At 38.9% G+C, this 19,061-nt stretch overlaps 1 protein-coding gene across 1 annotated transcript; it reads left to right on the top strand.

The window, feature by feature from the left end:
- Window positions 1-5,290: 5,290 nt before the first annotated feature.
- Window positions 5,291-17,350, top strand: LOC149065083 (granzyme B-like). Its single transcript, XM_089254285.1, has 6 exons — window positions 5,291-5,565; window positions 14,015-14,099; window positions 14,245-14,321; window positions 14,586-14,707; window positions 16,567-16,853; window positions 17,157-17,350. The coding sequence occupies exons 1-6, from the start codon at window positions 5,509-5,511 to the stop codon at window positions 17,348-17,350; spliced, it is 822 nt and encodes a 273-aa protein (XP_089110411.1). The 5' UTR covers window positions 5,291-5,508.
- The last annotated feature ends 1,711 nt before the right edge of the window (window positions 17,351-19,061 follow it).

The raw sequence follows: 19,061 nt of genomic DNA on the forward strand, positions 1-19,061 counted from the left end.
AAGTATGCGTGATAATTATGGTTTACGCCTATTTATTTCCAATCAGTTGATATCGTTGTCCATTGTTTGTAAATTGCGCACTTTTCTGTTGATTCAGTTTAGTTCCAGATTTGGTTAATGTGTCCGGGTTATTTAATTATTTCACTTTTATGTTGAATTTTCAACAAAATTGTCCATGACTATTATAGATTCTTATCCACCATCGGGACTCTTCAGCACTCGTGTGACTTATTTCGGCAATTTTTTTTTATTACTTTTGTCTATAGAGTTTGTATCTTAGCCTACTCGCGCGAACTCGTTAGTATTACAATGCACATTTCTCTTATTGAACGTAATATAATTTGGCAATTTTGGTAAACCTATTGAACTGTCCCTCTTTTTTACTAATTGATATTAATAATCTGATTTAAGAAAAATCAAGTTGACTCAAACCCTGAATCAGTAGACATGGTTATACCTAGGCTGACCATATTTCCTCGAGAGAAATACGGGACATCGGGATTCCAAATACGGGAAAATACGGCACATCGCCAATTATCGCCAAAAATGACGCCAAAACCAAACAAAGTTGCCAAATATTGTTGAAATTACCGAAAAATCACAATGGCGGGAAATGATGCATTACTGCGAATTGCATTGGATTAAAATGTATTCCACGAAAAAAAAAACTTTTACCAAGGCAAATGTGGGAGATTAATATCCCATATATAGTTGTAATTATCATAAAATAATTTATGAGTTGAAAAATAATGTCAATTTTCGACATCAATAAGGAATAAAAATTCAAGTAGGCTTCGTGTAAAATACGGGAAAAACCGGGACACTTTTGCCAAAAAGTCGGGACGGCCAAAATAAGAGAAAATACCGGGACTGTCCCGGGAAATACCGGACGTATGGTCACTCTAGTTATGCCGACATTGTCTTAATGTAGCGCCATCTGTGATTCATTATATTTTAAAAAAAGTGTGAATATATATATATATTATATATACACACACACACACCTCAAAAAATTGCAAATTGTTCGCCCAGTACTTGGCGATGGCAAGTAATTGACTGTTTGAGTGAACAAATGAGTGATGAGTGACAAAGTGATTGGCCATACGCGCGAGTGATCAAGTGGGTGACTGAGTAATTTATTGTATGAGTGAGCGATTGATTGACTTCACGAGCGACTGTATCTCTCTTAACGGTCATGTTACCTCTATTAACGGCCCACTTCCCAGATCATTAGAGTGACCCACGATGCATTTACATATCACTTAAGTGACTCGCGGCACTGTTCGAGATCACACAAGTCGCCAGCTGTACTTTTTCAAATCCATTAAGTGACCTGCAGTCCCCTAATGATTGAGCACTCTTGACTAAAATGATCTGTAAATATTCCTGTGCCGGTCAAAAACAAGTGATTTGTGAATGTACTGCGGATTTGAAAATTTTCGCGGACTGCCTAAATGATGTGAAACTGCACTGCAGGTCACTTAGTGATTTGTAAATGTGCTTTGCGTCATTTAAGTGATCTGTAAATGTTCTTCGGGTCATTTTAGTGATCTGCTAACATACTGCGTACCACTTAAATGAACTGTGAATGTCCTTCGGGTCATTTGAATGATCTGTAAATGTGCTTCGGCTCATTATAGTGATCTATAAAGCAAAAGGGGCCCCACGAACAAATTTGTGAAAAGAGTGACAAAAAAATTTAATTTCAAACGAAATGCATAGAATATCTTTTCCGTAAACCTCCCCCCCCCCCCCACCCCCATTTAAATAACATTATCATGAAGAAAGACATGCAAATGCATAGGTTTTACAAAAAATAGGTTTTAAATTTTCTCTGTGCAATTAATTTGCAGAAATTTAAAAAAAAACCTCAAATGATTTTAATGTTTCATGAAATGTTTCTGTTTTCAGCCGAGTCCCCCCCCCCCCGACTTTCTCCGTCCCTCCTCTCGCTCTTTGGTATACACAAAGTTTCAAAATCCCCGGATTAGACGCAACACCAATCAAAGGGCTTGAAATTTCCCGCCACCAGAGAGAGCAGACGACTTTTTGTTTTGGTCCTTCTCTGTTTGTCTCTCCCAGGAACATAAACAAATTAGTAAGAGGTCCCGGATGTAATAACTCTATTAACCATATGATAACTCTCTCTTAGTAAATCATGTGGTCACTTGCACATTCAATCACTCGGTCACTCATACGGTCAACCACTCATACGGTCAATCACTAATATGGTCACTCATACGGTCAATCACTAATATGGTCACTCATACGGTCAATCACTCACATGGTCACTCATACTGTCAACTATTCTATTACTCACTTGGTCACTCATGCGGTCAGTTACTTGGTCATTGTGGTGATCTTCCCCATCGCCCCCATTCCCGGTTAAATATAAAGGGACGGAGAAGTCGGAAAAAGCTTTCTCTTCCTATAGAATGCGATCAGTGATTTTGAACTTGTAAACACGCATAAAAACCAACTCTTGTGTGATTTAATGAATAGATTTAAAATCATTTGTCGTTTAATGCGGCGACGTTTTTTAAGCGCTTTACGATCGCGGACGTAATATTGCGTCCAAACAACCAGTGAAGTAAGTTGCCAGTTCCACACACAATCTGCCATCCGTATTTTTCCATTATTTTTGAGTGCGTCCGATCGATAAAGCTGTGTTGTGTCCGCAATGCGGGAGGTACGACATGCAGTTGAACCTCGTTTATACGACTTTCACATTTATCCGAAGGTTTTCTTCTGTCGCAATTGTCAAAATATTGATTGAAATGATTTTAAATATGACCACTCATCGAAAATGCTATATATTGGTACAGTGGAACCACTCTTAACGGCCCACGGCACATTTACAGATCATTTAGGAGGTACGCAGTACATTTACAAATCACTAAAATGACCGAAGCACATTTACAGATCAGTTAAATGACCCGAAGCACATTTACAGATCACTTAAGTGACTCGCGGCAATGTTCGAGATCGCATAAGTGGCCAGCCACCGGTTGCAACCTATTGATTGAATTTTTCAACTTTTATAAAATATTTTTCATAAAACTTAATAGCGTAATTCCGGCCTTAAGCCCGCGCGCGGATTACACCATAAAAATTTTATAATTCTTTTAAAAATGCAACCGATTAGTGAATTTTCTCACCCACGACCATTTACCAACATCGTGAATTCCTAAAGTCCATAACTTCGCGATACTTCATACACCTAATACAAATTATAAATTCAAATGTACTGAAAACAAAAGTCAAATTCTATGTGATTGTTTCGCGATCGACCAGAATCCGTTACGATTTCCGATCACGATCGACAAGTTGCCGATCGCTTCTCCTAATCTCGCACATTAAGAGAAAACCCTGAAAGGAGTGACCGGTATATGCCTGCCGTTCACTCAGCTCACTCAGAAAATAGCCAAGCCAAATTCTAAGGGCAAGCCCGAAACCTCCGTACACTGTCATACTAACGATCTCGATAGGCTGACACGAACCTAATTTGTTTTAGGCCTTTCGTGGAAGAAGGAGTCCTTCTCACCCAGACATCGCATATACAAAGAATTCGCACCACAACATTCTTTTTTATAATGTCCGAACCCATTGCATCCATTGTTAAGGACTGATAGAGAGTGCTCATTGTTGACAGTTTAGAAATGAAGTTAGAATTTATTTCCCTATCATTGTTGAAATTGTCTCCCATTGTTAAAAGCGAAGCTTTTGTAGATAATTCGATGACGTTCCATCCCCGAACAGGTGAGTTGCGTCGGAATATTTCGTTGTGGTACCATTTTAAATAGCCTCCTGTGTATTTTTTACATTGGCATTTTGCACTATCTTTCGAAAGTATTTATTAAGTTGCTGGCAACGCAGAACTGCATATACACACGGCTTCTTCTCCTTCTTTTTCCCAGGTTACACATGCACCTCGTACACATTCCTCTGCGGAATTCCTAACGAATCGGCACATGCCGGAATGCGTAGCCCCTAATGTATTTATGTTGCGCACCCTTGATGACGTCATTTTCTCTAATTTTCACACAAGAAAGACATCACAAAATTTTCTCCCAAACATGTACACTGGTGACGCGAACCGAAGGCGCAATGCCACGCCATGGTGAATATTTGCAACATCATTGGGACCTCAGAGGCTCCTTTTTTTGGCAAATGAAACATATTGGCGTGTTCTTCCAGAACAGAAAAGCACCGGTTAGCCAATATTGAATATAAAGGAAAATTGCTTGTTTTATTGAAATATGCAGTAGCGGGGGAAAAAAAGACACAAACACTATTCTAATAAAAAAGTCATGCTCAAAGACGAAAATTATGTAAATATCTAAGAATAATTAGAATCAACTTTCATAAATTCGGAAGTTTGTCATTTATTAATCACATCGATCCCGATGCTAATTACGATCCTAATTATTAGTTAACTAATTAGTCATTAAAATTCGTTAAAATGAGTAAAATTGCGATTTTTTTTAATTTTCATAAATTTGAGAGATTGTCATTCATCAATCACAACGATCCTGATGCTAATTAAAATCATAATTAGTTAATTAATTAGTCATTGAAATACGTGAAAATTAGTAAAATTGTGAATTTCCTGATATTAATAAATTTGCCATCCTGATGCTAATTGAAATCATAATCGATTAACTAATTAGTCATTCAAATTCGTGAAAATTAGTAGAATTGCGAATTTAGTAGCATGTGTATCATGGGCCGTATGTCAGAAGAATATTCGTAATTGATAGTCATGAAAAAAAAAATTCTGTAGCCATTGGGGATTGGGGTCGGTACCTGGGGGGGGGGGGGAATTGAGACAACATTATCTATAGCGTGAAGCTCGTGACGTTACGAGCTTCACGCGTAGGCCTTCTGCTGTAGACTAGATGGTGTCGGCTGAGGCTACTTGAGCCTCTAATAAATTTTGGCTGACTCTCCTCAATAACTTATGAAAAACAATGCAACGCACTACTCCACCTCCTCCTGTGAAAGGGCCTGAATTCCGTACATATCGTACATATGAAATGACTGGAAAAATTCAGCCGCCCCCTCCCCACGACGTTTTTCCCCATATGTAGGCGCCTTTCACTGTAGCAACGTAAACGTATCCGGATAAAGCATCCATTCATGAAACGCTTGTTTAACTTGAAGTTTCAGTTCTTCTGTCTGCAGCGCTACGCACCATGTTCTATACTTAAATGCTGCTCTAAATCACTGCCCGAGAGCGTCAATTGTATCGGTGGATTTCATCATAATGAGATCTGACGCTATAATTTTGCAAAAGTGTATAAACTAGTTATGCTGCTATTGTGTTTCTAACGTGGTGCAAGGTACGCGAGAATTTTCCCAGGAAGCCTATGATGCCTCTTGAGACAGCTCGTGTAATCTTCTCTAGCACGACATCAGCTGTTGTTAAGCGAGAAATAGTGTTCCGAAGATGGAAGTTGCGATTTCCTCCTTCCAAAGGTGTTGACGCAAGCGGTACCATCAAGTGATATGACATGCCCAATATATAGGAGCGAATCACATCGTCGTTTTCTGGGAATTTCGCTGGTAATTGATAAGCGCTTTTAAATATGTGTGCAAACAGATTTTTTTTTTCTATGGTTCGGTTTATTTTTCCTCCTCGACAGAAAAAAATTAGAATTAATTCTGATACCCTGATAATGCAGGAGAAAGGGAGAAACTAAAACAAAAAATACACACGAGGCTATTTAAAATGGTACCACAACGAAATATTCCGACGCAACTCACCTGTTCGGGGATGGAACGTCATCGAATTATCTACAAAAGCTTCGCTTTTAACAATGGGAGACAATTTCAACAATGATAGGGAAATAAATTCTAACTTCATTTCTAAACTGTCAACAATGAGCACTCTCTATCAGTCCTTAACAATGGATGCAATGGGTTCGGACATTATAAAAAAGAATGTTGTGGTGCGAATTCTTTGTATATGCGATGTCTGGGTGAGAAGGACTCCTTCTTCCACGAAAGGCCTAAAACAAATTAGGTTCGTGTCAGCCTATCGAGATCGTTAGTATGACAGTGTACGGAGGTTTCGGGCTTGCCCTTAGAATTTGGCTTGGCTATTTTCTGAGTGAGCTGAGTGAACGGCAGGCATATACCGGTCACTCCTTTCAGGGTTTTCTCTTAATATGCGAGATTAGGAGAAGCGATCGGCAACTTGTCGATCGTGATCGGAAATCGTAACGGATTCTGGTCGATCGCGAAACAATCATAGAATGCATGTTTTCAGTACATTTGAATTTATAATTTCTATTAGGTGTATGAAGTAACGCGAAGTTATGGACTTTAGGAATTCACGATGTTGGTAAATGGTCGTGGATGAGAAAATTCACTAATCGGTTGCATTTTTAAAAGAATTATAAAATTTTTATGGTGTAATCCGCGCGCGGGCTTAAGGCCGGGATTACGCTAGTTTACCAAGTTTTATGAAAAATATTTTATAAAAGTAGAAAAATTCAACCAATAGGTTGCAACCGGTGATCTTATTGGTTGAATTTTTACATTTTATCAAAGAGCTTTTACAAAACTTTTATAGTGTAATACCGGCCTTACACTATAAAAGTTCTTTGTCAAAGATTATTTATAAAATAAGTTTGACAAAAAAATTTGTTAGTGTAATGGGCAAATGTTTTTTGTTGCGCGTCCATCAATTCAATTCAATTCAATGAATAGGTAATTAATATTTCCGTCTGACAACAGCGCTTTGTTCCCGAATGATCTAAGAAATATTGCTGCTTTTCGGAGAAAATTACAGGGTGGAGAAATCGTTTATGCACCTGTTAAAAATGACGACGATCATCGTCACAGACATGATTGTCATTAGTCTACATATTGCGTTACTGATCAGTGATTCTTCAGTCATTCACTAGCCGTGTTTGCTCTCCCATCAAAAAATTAGCCTTTCTGTAGAGTCCTTCCTCTCTAAGAAGCGACATTTTCCTATATTCTGCATCAGAAATGGTACAAACGTCAGCACATTTCAAGCTCGGAGCTATATTGCAAGTATTCACGTGCTTTATTTACGCATCGCAAGCGGAAAATGTAAGTTTTTATTTCTCATTATTTACTGTTATTTTCGTTTTGTTTGATATATTAGTTCATTCTGTTCTTTGCGATACCTCATGTATTGTATCTATTTCTACTTTCTACTATTTTATTTTTAAACATAAAGTTAGGAAAGTTATTTCTTAAATGAAGTTGGCAGATTTTGTGTTTTTCGTTATCATTTTATGCATTTAACAAGGATTGTTAAATGCTTGTGTTTGTTTTTGGTTATTCTGGTGAAAAAATGTTTTCTGTCGTTTTCAGAGTATTTTCACGTGTATAGGTTTGGCAATTAGAGAAATTATATTTACAGTATTTTATTTATTCCACATACGTTTTTGAACATGTAAAAATATCATCAAAACAAATACATGAAAAAGGGGGAATTTATTTCAAAGTTGAAATGTTAAAGAAAGAAAACTTTTTTTACTGAATTTTTACCCATCAGAGTGCAAAGGGTCCTTCAAAAGAAAGCACCTTGAATTTTCACTTTGTAACATAGTGGAATGGTATGTCCACCATGCAGCAGTCTGTCGGTGGAATAAGGCAATGGGACCAGGCAGCTCCCCCTTCTCTCACCCTACATATGTTCTCTAATAAAGGCACATCCGTCGCAGCAACGATAGTCCCGACTCGAACGGTCTAGTTGCCTCTGGTAGCCTTTTCCTTCAGACTCATCAAGCGCCGACCCGTCAGTCTGATTGCCGTCAAGTTGCGGGTTTCTTTGCGAGGGAATTTTTGACGAATCGGACGGTGTCGTGCCCCGTGCGGCCAGGATGGATATCGTCGTGCCCTGAGCGACCAAATCCTTCTCCATTCTTTAATGGGACAAATCCTTTCTTTTGTGATATCTTGGTGAATAGAGTAATCTTTCGATTAGATTTCCTTTCTTCCTTTGTTTGAAACTTCCCTCTTATCACCAATATAGGTGAAACTATACGAATACAGTTCATTTATACGACCTTCTTGAATACCTCCTTTATGGGATTTCTCCCATTTATACGACGCATAGTGGGGTATTTTACCCGAAAACCTGGCCAAAATTATGTTTACACTGAGGGAAGGTCTCGGCAAATAATCTTGCATTCCGCAATTATTTTTACATTTTCAGTGCACTATTTTGAGCTGATATGTCGACTAATCTGTCGTTGAAATACGAAAAGACATAATTTTGCGGAATAAATTAGGGGCCGTTCAAGTATTACGTAAGCAAATCAAAAATTTATTTTTTAATGCAAAAAAAATATTTTTCAATTGAAATTTCGGAAGAAAATACCTTTATATGTTATTACAATCAATTTCTGTTAATTTCAATGTTATTTGAAGGCTATGAACGCAAAATTTATCTTAATAAATTCATTGCGACCTACCCTCTAAGCCATACAATGATAAATCGCATAAAGGCCCTTGGCCCGCGGAGCAAATATGGCCCCTGGGGGTTATCTGATGCGGCCTGCCCTCTTCAAACCTAATTTTGTGAAAAAAATGAACTAAGCGGCACATTTACAGATCGCTCAAGTGTCCCGTGGTACAATTCCAGAACACTTAAGCGATTCGTGACACATTTAGAGATCCCTTGAGTGAGATGTGACTTAGTTTTAGAGCCCTTAAGTGTGCCACAGTGCGGTTCTACATCACTCATGTTACCCGCGGCACATTCTCATATTATTTAAGTGATCGGCGGCATATAATTACGGATCACTTGAGTGATGCGTGGCACAGTTCCAGAGCACTTCGCGGCCCGGACACATTTCCAGATCACTTGGATCCGCGAAAAAATGTAGAGATCACTACAGTGGCTCTGTAGGGCACTTATCAGTGAGGGAATGTCACTTCAAGTGCCCACAAACTATCGAAAGGTTTTTCTCGTTTTTGGCGCACCGAGTAAGATGCTATTAAAAATATTTCATATTTTCGAAATATATATATGACTTCGAATAAAAACGACTTCATCAGTGGGGTAACATAATAACGAATAAAATTTGCTACAAATTGTACTAGCAGGACCAAAAAAAAAAAACTGTCGCTATAGGCGGGATGACGTTAAACGTGGTCAACGTTATACTGAAGTCTTACTGTATAATTTTACTCCCAAGATATTTCGTATACATCACCACCCTAAAATACAGCGGCTCCCTTTCTGAAAAAACCCTGTTCGTGTATTTATTATCAATTGGAATCAATCAAGTTTTCCTCTTGATGAACTAAATTAGTTCATACGAGTTGAATTGTATAAAAAATATTCTATAAATAAACTAAGAAAAAGATGTTTTGCTTTCCATCACATACTGAACTAAATGTTACATAATGTCTATAGCATATGGATTACAGAAATAGAATAGCAATTCAATTATAATACCACGACATGAGGGATGGCCCTTTCTTGTGGAAGTGAACAATAGAAAAGGAATTTTTGGTCGCACAGGGCACGACGATATTTATCTTGGTCGCACAGGGCACGTAAGGGGCCGTTCAAGTATTACGTAAGCAAATTTTTAGCCATTTTTGACCCCCTTGCAAGCAAAAGTCAGCAAAACGCTGACTCCCTCCGCACTTGTCAGCAAATTTTCGTCATCAGCTCTGCCCCTCTGAATCCTAACTCATATTTTCATAAAGGGTGGTTGATGACGTAAGCATCATCCAAACCCCCCCCCCCTTGTCGTCAAAAGTCAGCAAATCGGAACCCCCCCCCCCATCGATGATGACGTAATACTTGAACGGCCCCTAACCAATCGGACGACTGCCTGAGTGCTCTGTTTTCCGAATTTTAAGTGAAATTTATGTTTTAGATTTTTTCTCACTCCTATGCTCACTAACTTGCTAATTCACTACTTCTGTAAACACTTGCTCGCTGTAATGCTCATTTGCACATTTAGTTCCTCAATCGCCACTACTATGCTCACTTATTTGTTCCATCGTCATTTCTTTGCTCACTGGCTCACTAACTTGCTAATTCACTATTTCTGCTCTTACTTGCTCAATGATTTGCTCATTCAAATGAGACATTAATTGACCAAATCAGTGAGCAGATGACCACAGGAATGAGAAAATTGGTGAGCGAGTGGGCATGAGAGAGAGAATGATTGAATGAGCTCATCTCTGATGAAGTGATCATAGGAAGGATCAAGTGATCATGAAAGTGAGCGAAGGGCAAGTGAGCACAGAAGTAGTGAATAAGCAAGTTGATGAGCAAGTGAGAACACATGAATAAGTGAATGAATAAATCAGTGAGCAAGAGAGCACAGAAGTAGCGAACGATCAAGTTAGTGAGCATAGGAATGAGTGAATGACAAATTAGTGAGCAAAAGAAAGAGTCTATGACAAATCAGTGAGCAAAAGAAAGAGTCTATGACAAATCAGTGAGCAAGTGAAAACTGAAGTGAGTGAATGAGCAAGCAAAAAGCAAGTAAGCATCGACGTTTTCGTTGATCAACTAAATGAGCAAGTGAGCACAGAAGTAGTCAATGAATAAGTTACTGAGCAAGTGAGCACAGAAGTGGTGAGTAAGTTACTGAGCAAGTGAGCACAGAAGTAGTGAGAGTAAGTTACTGAGCAAGTGAGCACAGAAGTAGTGAATGAGTAAGTTACTGAGCAAGTGAGCATAGGAATGAACATATAGCAAATCAGTGAACAAGACAAATCAGAAGTAGTATATGAGCAAGTGAACATAGGAATGAGTGAATGACAAATCAATGAGCAAGTGAGCAGTGAAGTGAGTGAATGAGAAAATCAGTGAGAATGGAAGCTTAAGAGTGCTGATTGTGCAGCTAAGTGAGCAGTGAAGTGAGTGAATGAGAAAATCAGTGAGAATGGAAGCTTAAGAGTGCTGATTGTGCATCTAAGTGAGCGAGTGAACAAGTGAAGTCACACAAGAAGTCACAATTGACCAAATAAGTTAACAAGCGAGCATGGAAGTAGTGAATGAGCAAGTTATCATACAAGTGAGCATAGGAATGAAAGAATGAATTGACAGATCAATTAGCAAGGATGCATAAGAGAATAAGTGAACAAGTTAGTGAGCAAATGAACATAATAATGGGCGAATAAGTAAATCAGTGAAGTAGTGAGCATAGGAGTAGCAATTGAGCAACTGAGCTTGTTTGCAAGTGAACACAGCAGTAGTGAATGAGCATGTTGGTGTACAAGTAGGAATAGAAATGAGTGAATGAGAAAATCTATGAGCAATTGAGCATAGGGGTGGCGATTAAGCAATTAAGTGAGCAAGTGAGAACAGAAGTGAGTAAGTTATCACGTTTGTGAGCAAGTGAACATAGGAATAATAGAATGAGCAAATCAGTGAGGAAGCGATTGTAGGAGTAGTAAATTAGCAAGTTAGTGAGGAAGCGATTGTAGGAGTAGTAAATTAGCAAGTTAGTGAGGAAGCGATTGTAGGAGTAGTAAATGAGCAAGTGAGCGGAGGCGTGAGTGGATGAGCAAATCAGTGAACAAGTGATCGTAGGAGTGGGGATTGAGCAAATAAGTGAGGAAGTTAACCTCTTCGCGTACAATTTGCTGGCGATAAATTTGAATGACCTATATTAGACGTGTTGCCGATGAATGTGGTAGCCGCGTACCACGTTAAAGGAAGGAAGAAAGGGTATGAAAGGTAAAAAGAAATAAGGGTGGGAAGGAACAGTACAGAGTAATTGTATAATGAAAGTATTTGCCTTGCTTTTTCGCCCTCAGCTACACTAACTTGCTTTGTAGGTTTTTTTTTACTTCTTCTCTTCCTCACTTCTATTTTCAGTATATAATAGAAGGATTACATTATATGTTGGGGGGGGGGAATGCCGTGAGAAGGAGGAGGGGGAAAAACTGAGGGGAACCGCCACCATCGTTATCAGTTGATCGCTTTCTTGTTGAGATATCACGATGATGGTGAGAGAACGGGGGAGGGGGGGAAAGCACACTCAACTCTTGTTTCATGTGGTTATAGTAACCCTTCGCGATCACGGAAAAAGTGGTTGAAGAAATGGATGAATTGAATTTGTTCTTCTGGTGTTTGGACGCAATATTACGTCCCTGATCGTAAAGAGGTTAAATCCCATTGATTTGCTCATGATCCAAACGGTAATTTGCGTGGCAGTGACCGACACTGCACTGATGTGTGTGAATAGCCCGCTTTGTAACGGGTCGGATGCATCGGCGTCTCAACAATGACGGTACGTCGACGGCACTGATGTGTGTGAATTTACCCTTATCAAGAGACAATTGTGGGTGGCGACTTTAAAGCACAATTTCATGGCAATTAAGAAAAAGGGAGCCACCGCTTATATCCTAAGGGCTAGGAGCACTGGGCTCAGGCCCGTAATTTGGGAGCCGTGAACCTCCCCCCGGTTTTGAAAATACACTAAAACTGGTATGTATATATACATACACATACACAAATATATATATATATATGCGTGCATTGAGTACATGTTGTTTGCCCCCCCCCCACCCCCGGAAAAAGTTTAAATGACGGCCCTGAGACTGGACTGCAATCAAAAGTCCTTTATGAATCAGACAAATTCAAAAAAGTGTGTGAAAGGTCATCTTGTTAAGCAACTAGTGACCTCGTTTCTCATCCCAAATCAGCAAACTTTCACTCGTCATGATTTAGAGACAACAGTGCTTGCTCCGAGAAAATCCTGTTCATGAGGTGCAAAGCAGCTGTGTGCAATTTTCTGTGGTGTTTCACCTTGTTGTGGGATGTTTCGACCCTCTAAGCAGCATATAAGAAAGCTTCTAGACTTAATAGAGAAAGCGCTTGAAAATCATTAGCCCAATCACCGTTAATTGAAATCACAGATTTTCAAATCAAAACATTGCTGGATGACACCAGGGGCAGATTTATGATTTTGTCACCTGGGAGGAAGAGGGGGGGGGGGAAAGCGCTACAGAAATTTTGAAGCTTGTTTCCCCATCTTCCCCTTCCTAGTTTAATTTTCTCTGAACCACTCATTCCTCATATTTAATGCCTTTAGATATAGCCCATTGGGACTAGGGACTTACAAATGAAACTCTTTCTAATTACTGTATATTTCTTACTAAAAATGCTTTAATGACATTTCAGCATCAATATAATAAAAGTTTCAGGTCTTTCAGTTTAAAAAAATGTGTGTTTCCGCAAGCTTGGCGATTTTTCTAGACACCAAAAAGCACCAAACTGAAATGGTCATTTTTTGGGGTTTTTTCGTCTCCTGCATCTCAAATTTCAATGAAAAGCATCAATTTTTTTTTACTTTGCTCTGTAGGAATATATCAATGATTCGTAATATGCATTTTGTATTATGAGAAACCAATAATAAGAAAAAAATATATAAACCTCTTTCTGTGGCATAAATTAGCAAATTATTCATCATTTTCAATTTTCGTTCCCAAAACTATCATGAAAATAAAATCACACAGTAGCACCGATACTACAAATTATTGATTTATGCCTACAGAGCAAAATAATATTAAGAAAATGATGCTTTTCAGTGAAATTTGAGGAGCAGGGGACAAAATAATCACCAAAAAATGGCCATTCAAGTTTGGCACCTTTTGGTGCTTAAATAAGTCGCCAAGCTTATTGAAACGCACATCTTTTAAACTAAGAGACCTTATTATATTGATACTGAAGTGCCATTAAAGCATTTCAACAAGAAATTTACAGTAATAAGCAATTTTCATTAAAACATATCTTGTTCCCTTAAGGGAAGAAAATATCAGACATCTGTAGTGTATTAGTTACTGCATTCACCCGATAGGCAAAGGGACGGTGGTTCGATTCTCCGCAGAGGTATATGAATCATTTCTCCAGAAAATTTATCGCCGCTTTGTATCCAGTAATTAATATATTGTACGAGTAATTGAAAATGGCGTCGTTTCTCTGAGTAGAGTATGTTTGCTCGAAGTCTATCCTAGTCAAGTGTCATGTTGGTGGTAAATATGTTGATTTTCTTAGATTCAAGAAGCTCCGAACGCATCTACGCTGGGCTTATCCATTGGCGAACCACGCATCTCGAGATACGAACACGTTCAGGAACTACGTAAGAGCACGTTATCTTCTGTGACACTTCTGAAGCGTGATATTAATCAAATTTTTGTGTTAAGTGAAATCCGAGTTTTCGTTTCACTTTCAGATGATTGTGTCTTTTTGAAGCAATGCATGAATTCATTTCGTTGCTATTGCAGGACCGTTTTGCCCTTGTCGCCGACGAGAGGACGTCATCGGTGGAGAACCAGCTGCTCGAGGGATGTTCCCTTTTGCGGTAAGGCTGTGCTTCTCTCCCAAGATTTTTAGCAATAATTGACGAATCAAAATTTCTCTCAGTTATTATTCTATTGATATTTTGAATCATGTGTGGCGTGGCCAAACGAAAAGGTGAGTTCTGAATATCTCATCGTCGATATCAGTGTAAGCTATAAACTGTCGAGCGGTAACTTCCATGTTGGTTGACGGGCATTATATTGAATTTTGTAACGACGATAAAATTTGTGACAGTGAATCACTCTGCAAATTTCATTCTCACCAGGTATACGTAGAAATCTATCAAGTACCAGGGACAGCACCGAAAAATTATACTGGAAATTTCGGTTGTACTGGGACATTAGTCACGGACAGACACGTGTTGACGGCTGCTCATTGTGTATTTACGTAAGTATATAAATTAAATACAAGCGTGATTCAACTTCAGGCAGTTGAGTTGAGAGTTCTGAACTTCCACACTTGATCAAATCAAATATATCATTGTTTCTCGAACTATGGTCCGCGGATCACCTCTGGTCCATGACGACGGCACAGGTGGTTCGCAGACAGTATTTGCACATTCAATTGTAATTGAATGTGTGAGTACTCTTTGACTCTGTTATCATAGATATTAGCAATAGCTTACGGTAATGATCTTCAACCAAATGTGGCTCTCGGAGGTTTTTTGAAGTGGCCTGCCGATCATTTTGGGAAAATAACTACTTCACAGAGAAAAACGAGTAAATTAAAAACAAAATTTCGTTAAATAGTTAAATAACTAGCCAATGAAATCTGTACTGCTGTATTTAGAATTGTGAGATACTTTTCAGATTCAATACTAATGGTGTACTTATTAAAAGGGTCGTCATAACGAATTCGGGGGAACCGGGGCCACACTAATGCCTATGATTTCATACATATTTCAAGAGGCAAAATTCGGCATCCTGAATTCTGGCATAATCGCATCATTTAAAGAAATGCTGAAAAACACGTTAATGAATGAAATAATTTCACAATTATTGATAAAATAATAATTTCACATAATTGATGAAAATTTTTAATTAATGAAAAAGAAGTTACAGAATTACTATAAGAAATCATTTCAGAACTGCTGATAGAAATAATTGCAGAATTGGTGAAAGAAATAATTTCAGAGTAAATAAAAGTGTTCGATAATTTAAAGAAATATGTTTAATGAACGAGAACATCATGGTATGACTTGGTGGCCCGCGGGCAGCGTGGAAAGTTTTAGTTTGGCCCGCATTGTCTGAAAGTACGAAGACCCCTGGTTTATGGGTTCCTAATAAAAAAAATTATGATTTTCATACTAACTGTATCCAATTGAGAAAAATACTGGAAATTGCGATCTCAAGTATTACCCAGAGTAACGCCGTTCAAACAATACATAAGCAGGTACAGTACCGAAAAATAAAGAGGAATCAAAGAGAAATAACGAGAAGCTGAAGGGAGGAGGGAAAGAAAGTGGAAATGTTTAGATATTGCCAGAAAGCGCGAGAGACGATGAGTAGCCGACTCTTATCATTTTTAATAATTTTTTGCGGATTTGCCTTCCACCACTAATTTCTTTGTTCTTATGTGATTCTGGGTGAAATGAATGCATTAATGTTTTTCATAATTTTTTGAGGACGACCCCTTGGGACCGTAGCCTCCAAAAAATAATTTTCTGCGGCACATTCATTTTCTTAAACAGATTATGAAAATCAGCCACCGGCATTTTTTAATCCGAGTTTCGAACCATTTTTAAACCTTTTCTGGGCAGTTAACCATGGCAAACCCTTATTTCATATGGTCATTTTGAGAGCGCGATCATGCAAGCGTGCAGCTTACAATGAACATTGTGTGACTTTATTTACGGAACGTCCTCAGCGTCGGATTTCTGCAGTTTCAGATTCGATCATCGGGACGAACATTTTGACCCATGTAGCATGATGGCACTCTGAATGTCATCATGATCTCATCAACAATAGCTCATTGAAAATGTATAAAAATTAAAAAAGAAAGAAAGAAATTGCATACAACAAATTTTCAAAATTACTTCCCATTATAAGAAATTGCACAATACTGTACAACCAGACTTGAAATTATACAATGACTCTGTATTCAAGACGGTCGTCTGGATGATCTCAATGAGACTGCAAACGTCAGACGCTGCGTACCCATCAGTGTGTTGAATTCTTATATAAAATGCTGTATCTGTGTCAGTATATATGATCTAATTGTACAATTTCATTCAAACAAAATGCCAGCTCCAGAGGACAAAAAAATTTCATTTTGACCATCGGCGAAGTAAATAGGCAGGACGAAATCAAGAGGCTAACAAGTTGTCCCGCTAAATACGTTGTTCATCCGGATTACAGTGAGGCAACAAATGATAACGACCTCGCACTGATCGAGCTTGACACACCCGTCGACTTTGAATACTATCGGTCCCGTGGAATCTCTGTCACAACGGTCAAGATACCGACAAAAACCTTTACGCCGGAGCTCGGAACATGGCTCACTGAGGTTGGTTGGGGTAAACGATTCCCAAATGGTAAATCCCTTTTTTTCTAATAATCGTAGTTTCAGATGTATTCATAATGTATCCAAATATGGATTAATGACATTCATAGATTTATGAGATTCATAAATTAATGAGATTCATAGATTAATTAGATAAATACATTCATTGAAATTCATATGAATAAATTTTGGCTGAAATTTATCAAGATACTTTCGTTTTTTGATTTCTTTTTGTAATCGATGATTGAACACACTTTCTCTTTTGTGTAGCTTTGAGTTTAATCTTTTTATTACCAAGTTGTCAGACATTTATTTTATCAATATTTTGTTTCAGCTTCAGCAGGAGAAGACATTTTGCGGTATGTTCATCTTCCAGTGATTATGCCCGAACGTTGCAATGATTCGGAAAAAGGGCTCATGAATAGAGTGAAAAAAATTTGCGCCGGAGGAATCCCGAACTATGGTGCTTGCCATGTGAGTAGACTACAGCAACAAGATGCACAAATCTGCTTACTACTAATATCATAGTCTTAGAGATATACAGGTCTCGCAGCTTGATTTCATACTTGAAATAAGGCAGTTTATCATTTCCTGTGGCAATTGGTCCCACTCGTTCAGCAACGCTGTTTTCATTCCCTGGATGGTCTCCGGAGGGGGGGGGGGGGTTGCGAGTTGCAATTGCCATCCCCAGAGCACCCCAGACATACTCTATAGGGTTAAGGTCTGGAGATCTGGCTTGCCAATCCATCCAGCGAATATCCTCACTCTCTAGAAAATCGTCGAGCAGAAGAGGGGCCTCGCGTTATCGTCCATTAAAATGAACTCGGGGGCCAACTGCACCCTTGAAAAGGCGAACATAGGGCTCCAAGACCTCATCCCTATACCTCTCACCAGTCACAGTGCCTCTTTCAAAGACATGGAGAGGTGTGCGGCCATCCAACACGATGCCCACCCAGACCATTAAACCTCATGCGCCATAATGGTCGATTTCGCGGACATTGGAGGATAGGTAGCGGGGTCCCTGGTTCTCTCCATATGAACGTACGGTGAGAATCGGTGCTTAGACTGAACCGGGATTCATCAGTAAAAAGAACGGTCGCCCATTGATCCAATCTCTATGCTCTCTGCACCATGATAAACGGATTCTCCTGTCCGTAGAGGAGAGCGGAACGCAAACAGCAGGTCTTCTTGCAAACAACCCTCTCTCATGAAGTCTTTTGGAAACAGTCACCCTTAATACACGGGTTCTTGTGGCTGCATACAAGTCACGAGAGAGCTGAAAAGCTGTAGCACTCCTTTTACGCCTCGCTATAATCGACAAATGGCGATATTCTCTGGGCGTCGTTGCTCTTGGACGACCTTGCCCAGGCTTTCTCTCGATGGATCCGGTATCCTGGAACTGTTTCCATGTTACACACGACGCTGGGCGTTAAATTGAACTCTACAAATCTGGCCTCCCCACAATTCGCCACCTCATTCCATCATCTAAACGCTAGTGGTTACTCATTTTTACTCTTACAAATGGAAATTAACCGATTGCTGCAAAATAACACCAAGAAATTCGCCGAGGTGTGCTAGCGAACGAAATGCGTCTTAAATTACGCGCGCTTATAAAGCCTGTTTTTCTACAGGCTCCGCTTACACACGCGTGTACGCTCACGTATTTGACGTACAAGATTTGCATTTTTGTCTAGAAGTGGTTTTACATTCAGTTCAGTTCTTTTCATGAAATTCGTTAAAATATGCAAATTCTCTTAATTTATTTCACCAGTGTAGTATATAGATGTGAAGCATGGGACGAAGACAGAAAAGCATGCAATTTTAGCGATCACAACATAAAAATCTTAACATTAGCTATTTTCTTATTTTTCACCAATTTGTTGATATCCGTCATGCAAAAAAGCGTGGAATGTTATATACATCACCATTAATGTCCTATTTTTGACAAGATTTAAATGAATACATATTTCGATATGTATGTTTAAATATATAGATATTATTGAAAAGTTATTTGAATAATTTTGTAAGGTGTTAATATAAGTGCATTTGATGAATACGAAAATTAGTAGCAACTAACAAGGCTTAAGGGGGTGCAGGGGGTCTGGAGGGGGCGAAAATTTCACTCTTTAATCTCTTCTTCAACATTATGGGGGGTGCTGAAATGCATGCTGGCCCCGGCTGACCAAGCATCTAGTTGCGTACCTGCGTTCATCTTGTTGTAAAAGTGTGCGTCGCGGCT

Source organism: Pholcus phalangioides, unplaced genomic scaffold, assembly GCF_987345545.1.
Source record: "Pholcus phalangioides strain wild (caught in Gottingen) unplaced genomic scaffold, Ppha-v1.0 ptg000041l_1, whole genome shotgun sequence".
NCBI classification, from domain to species: Eukaryota; Metazoa; Arthropoda; class Arachnida; order Araneae; family Pholcidae; genus Pholcus; species Pholcus phalangioides.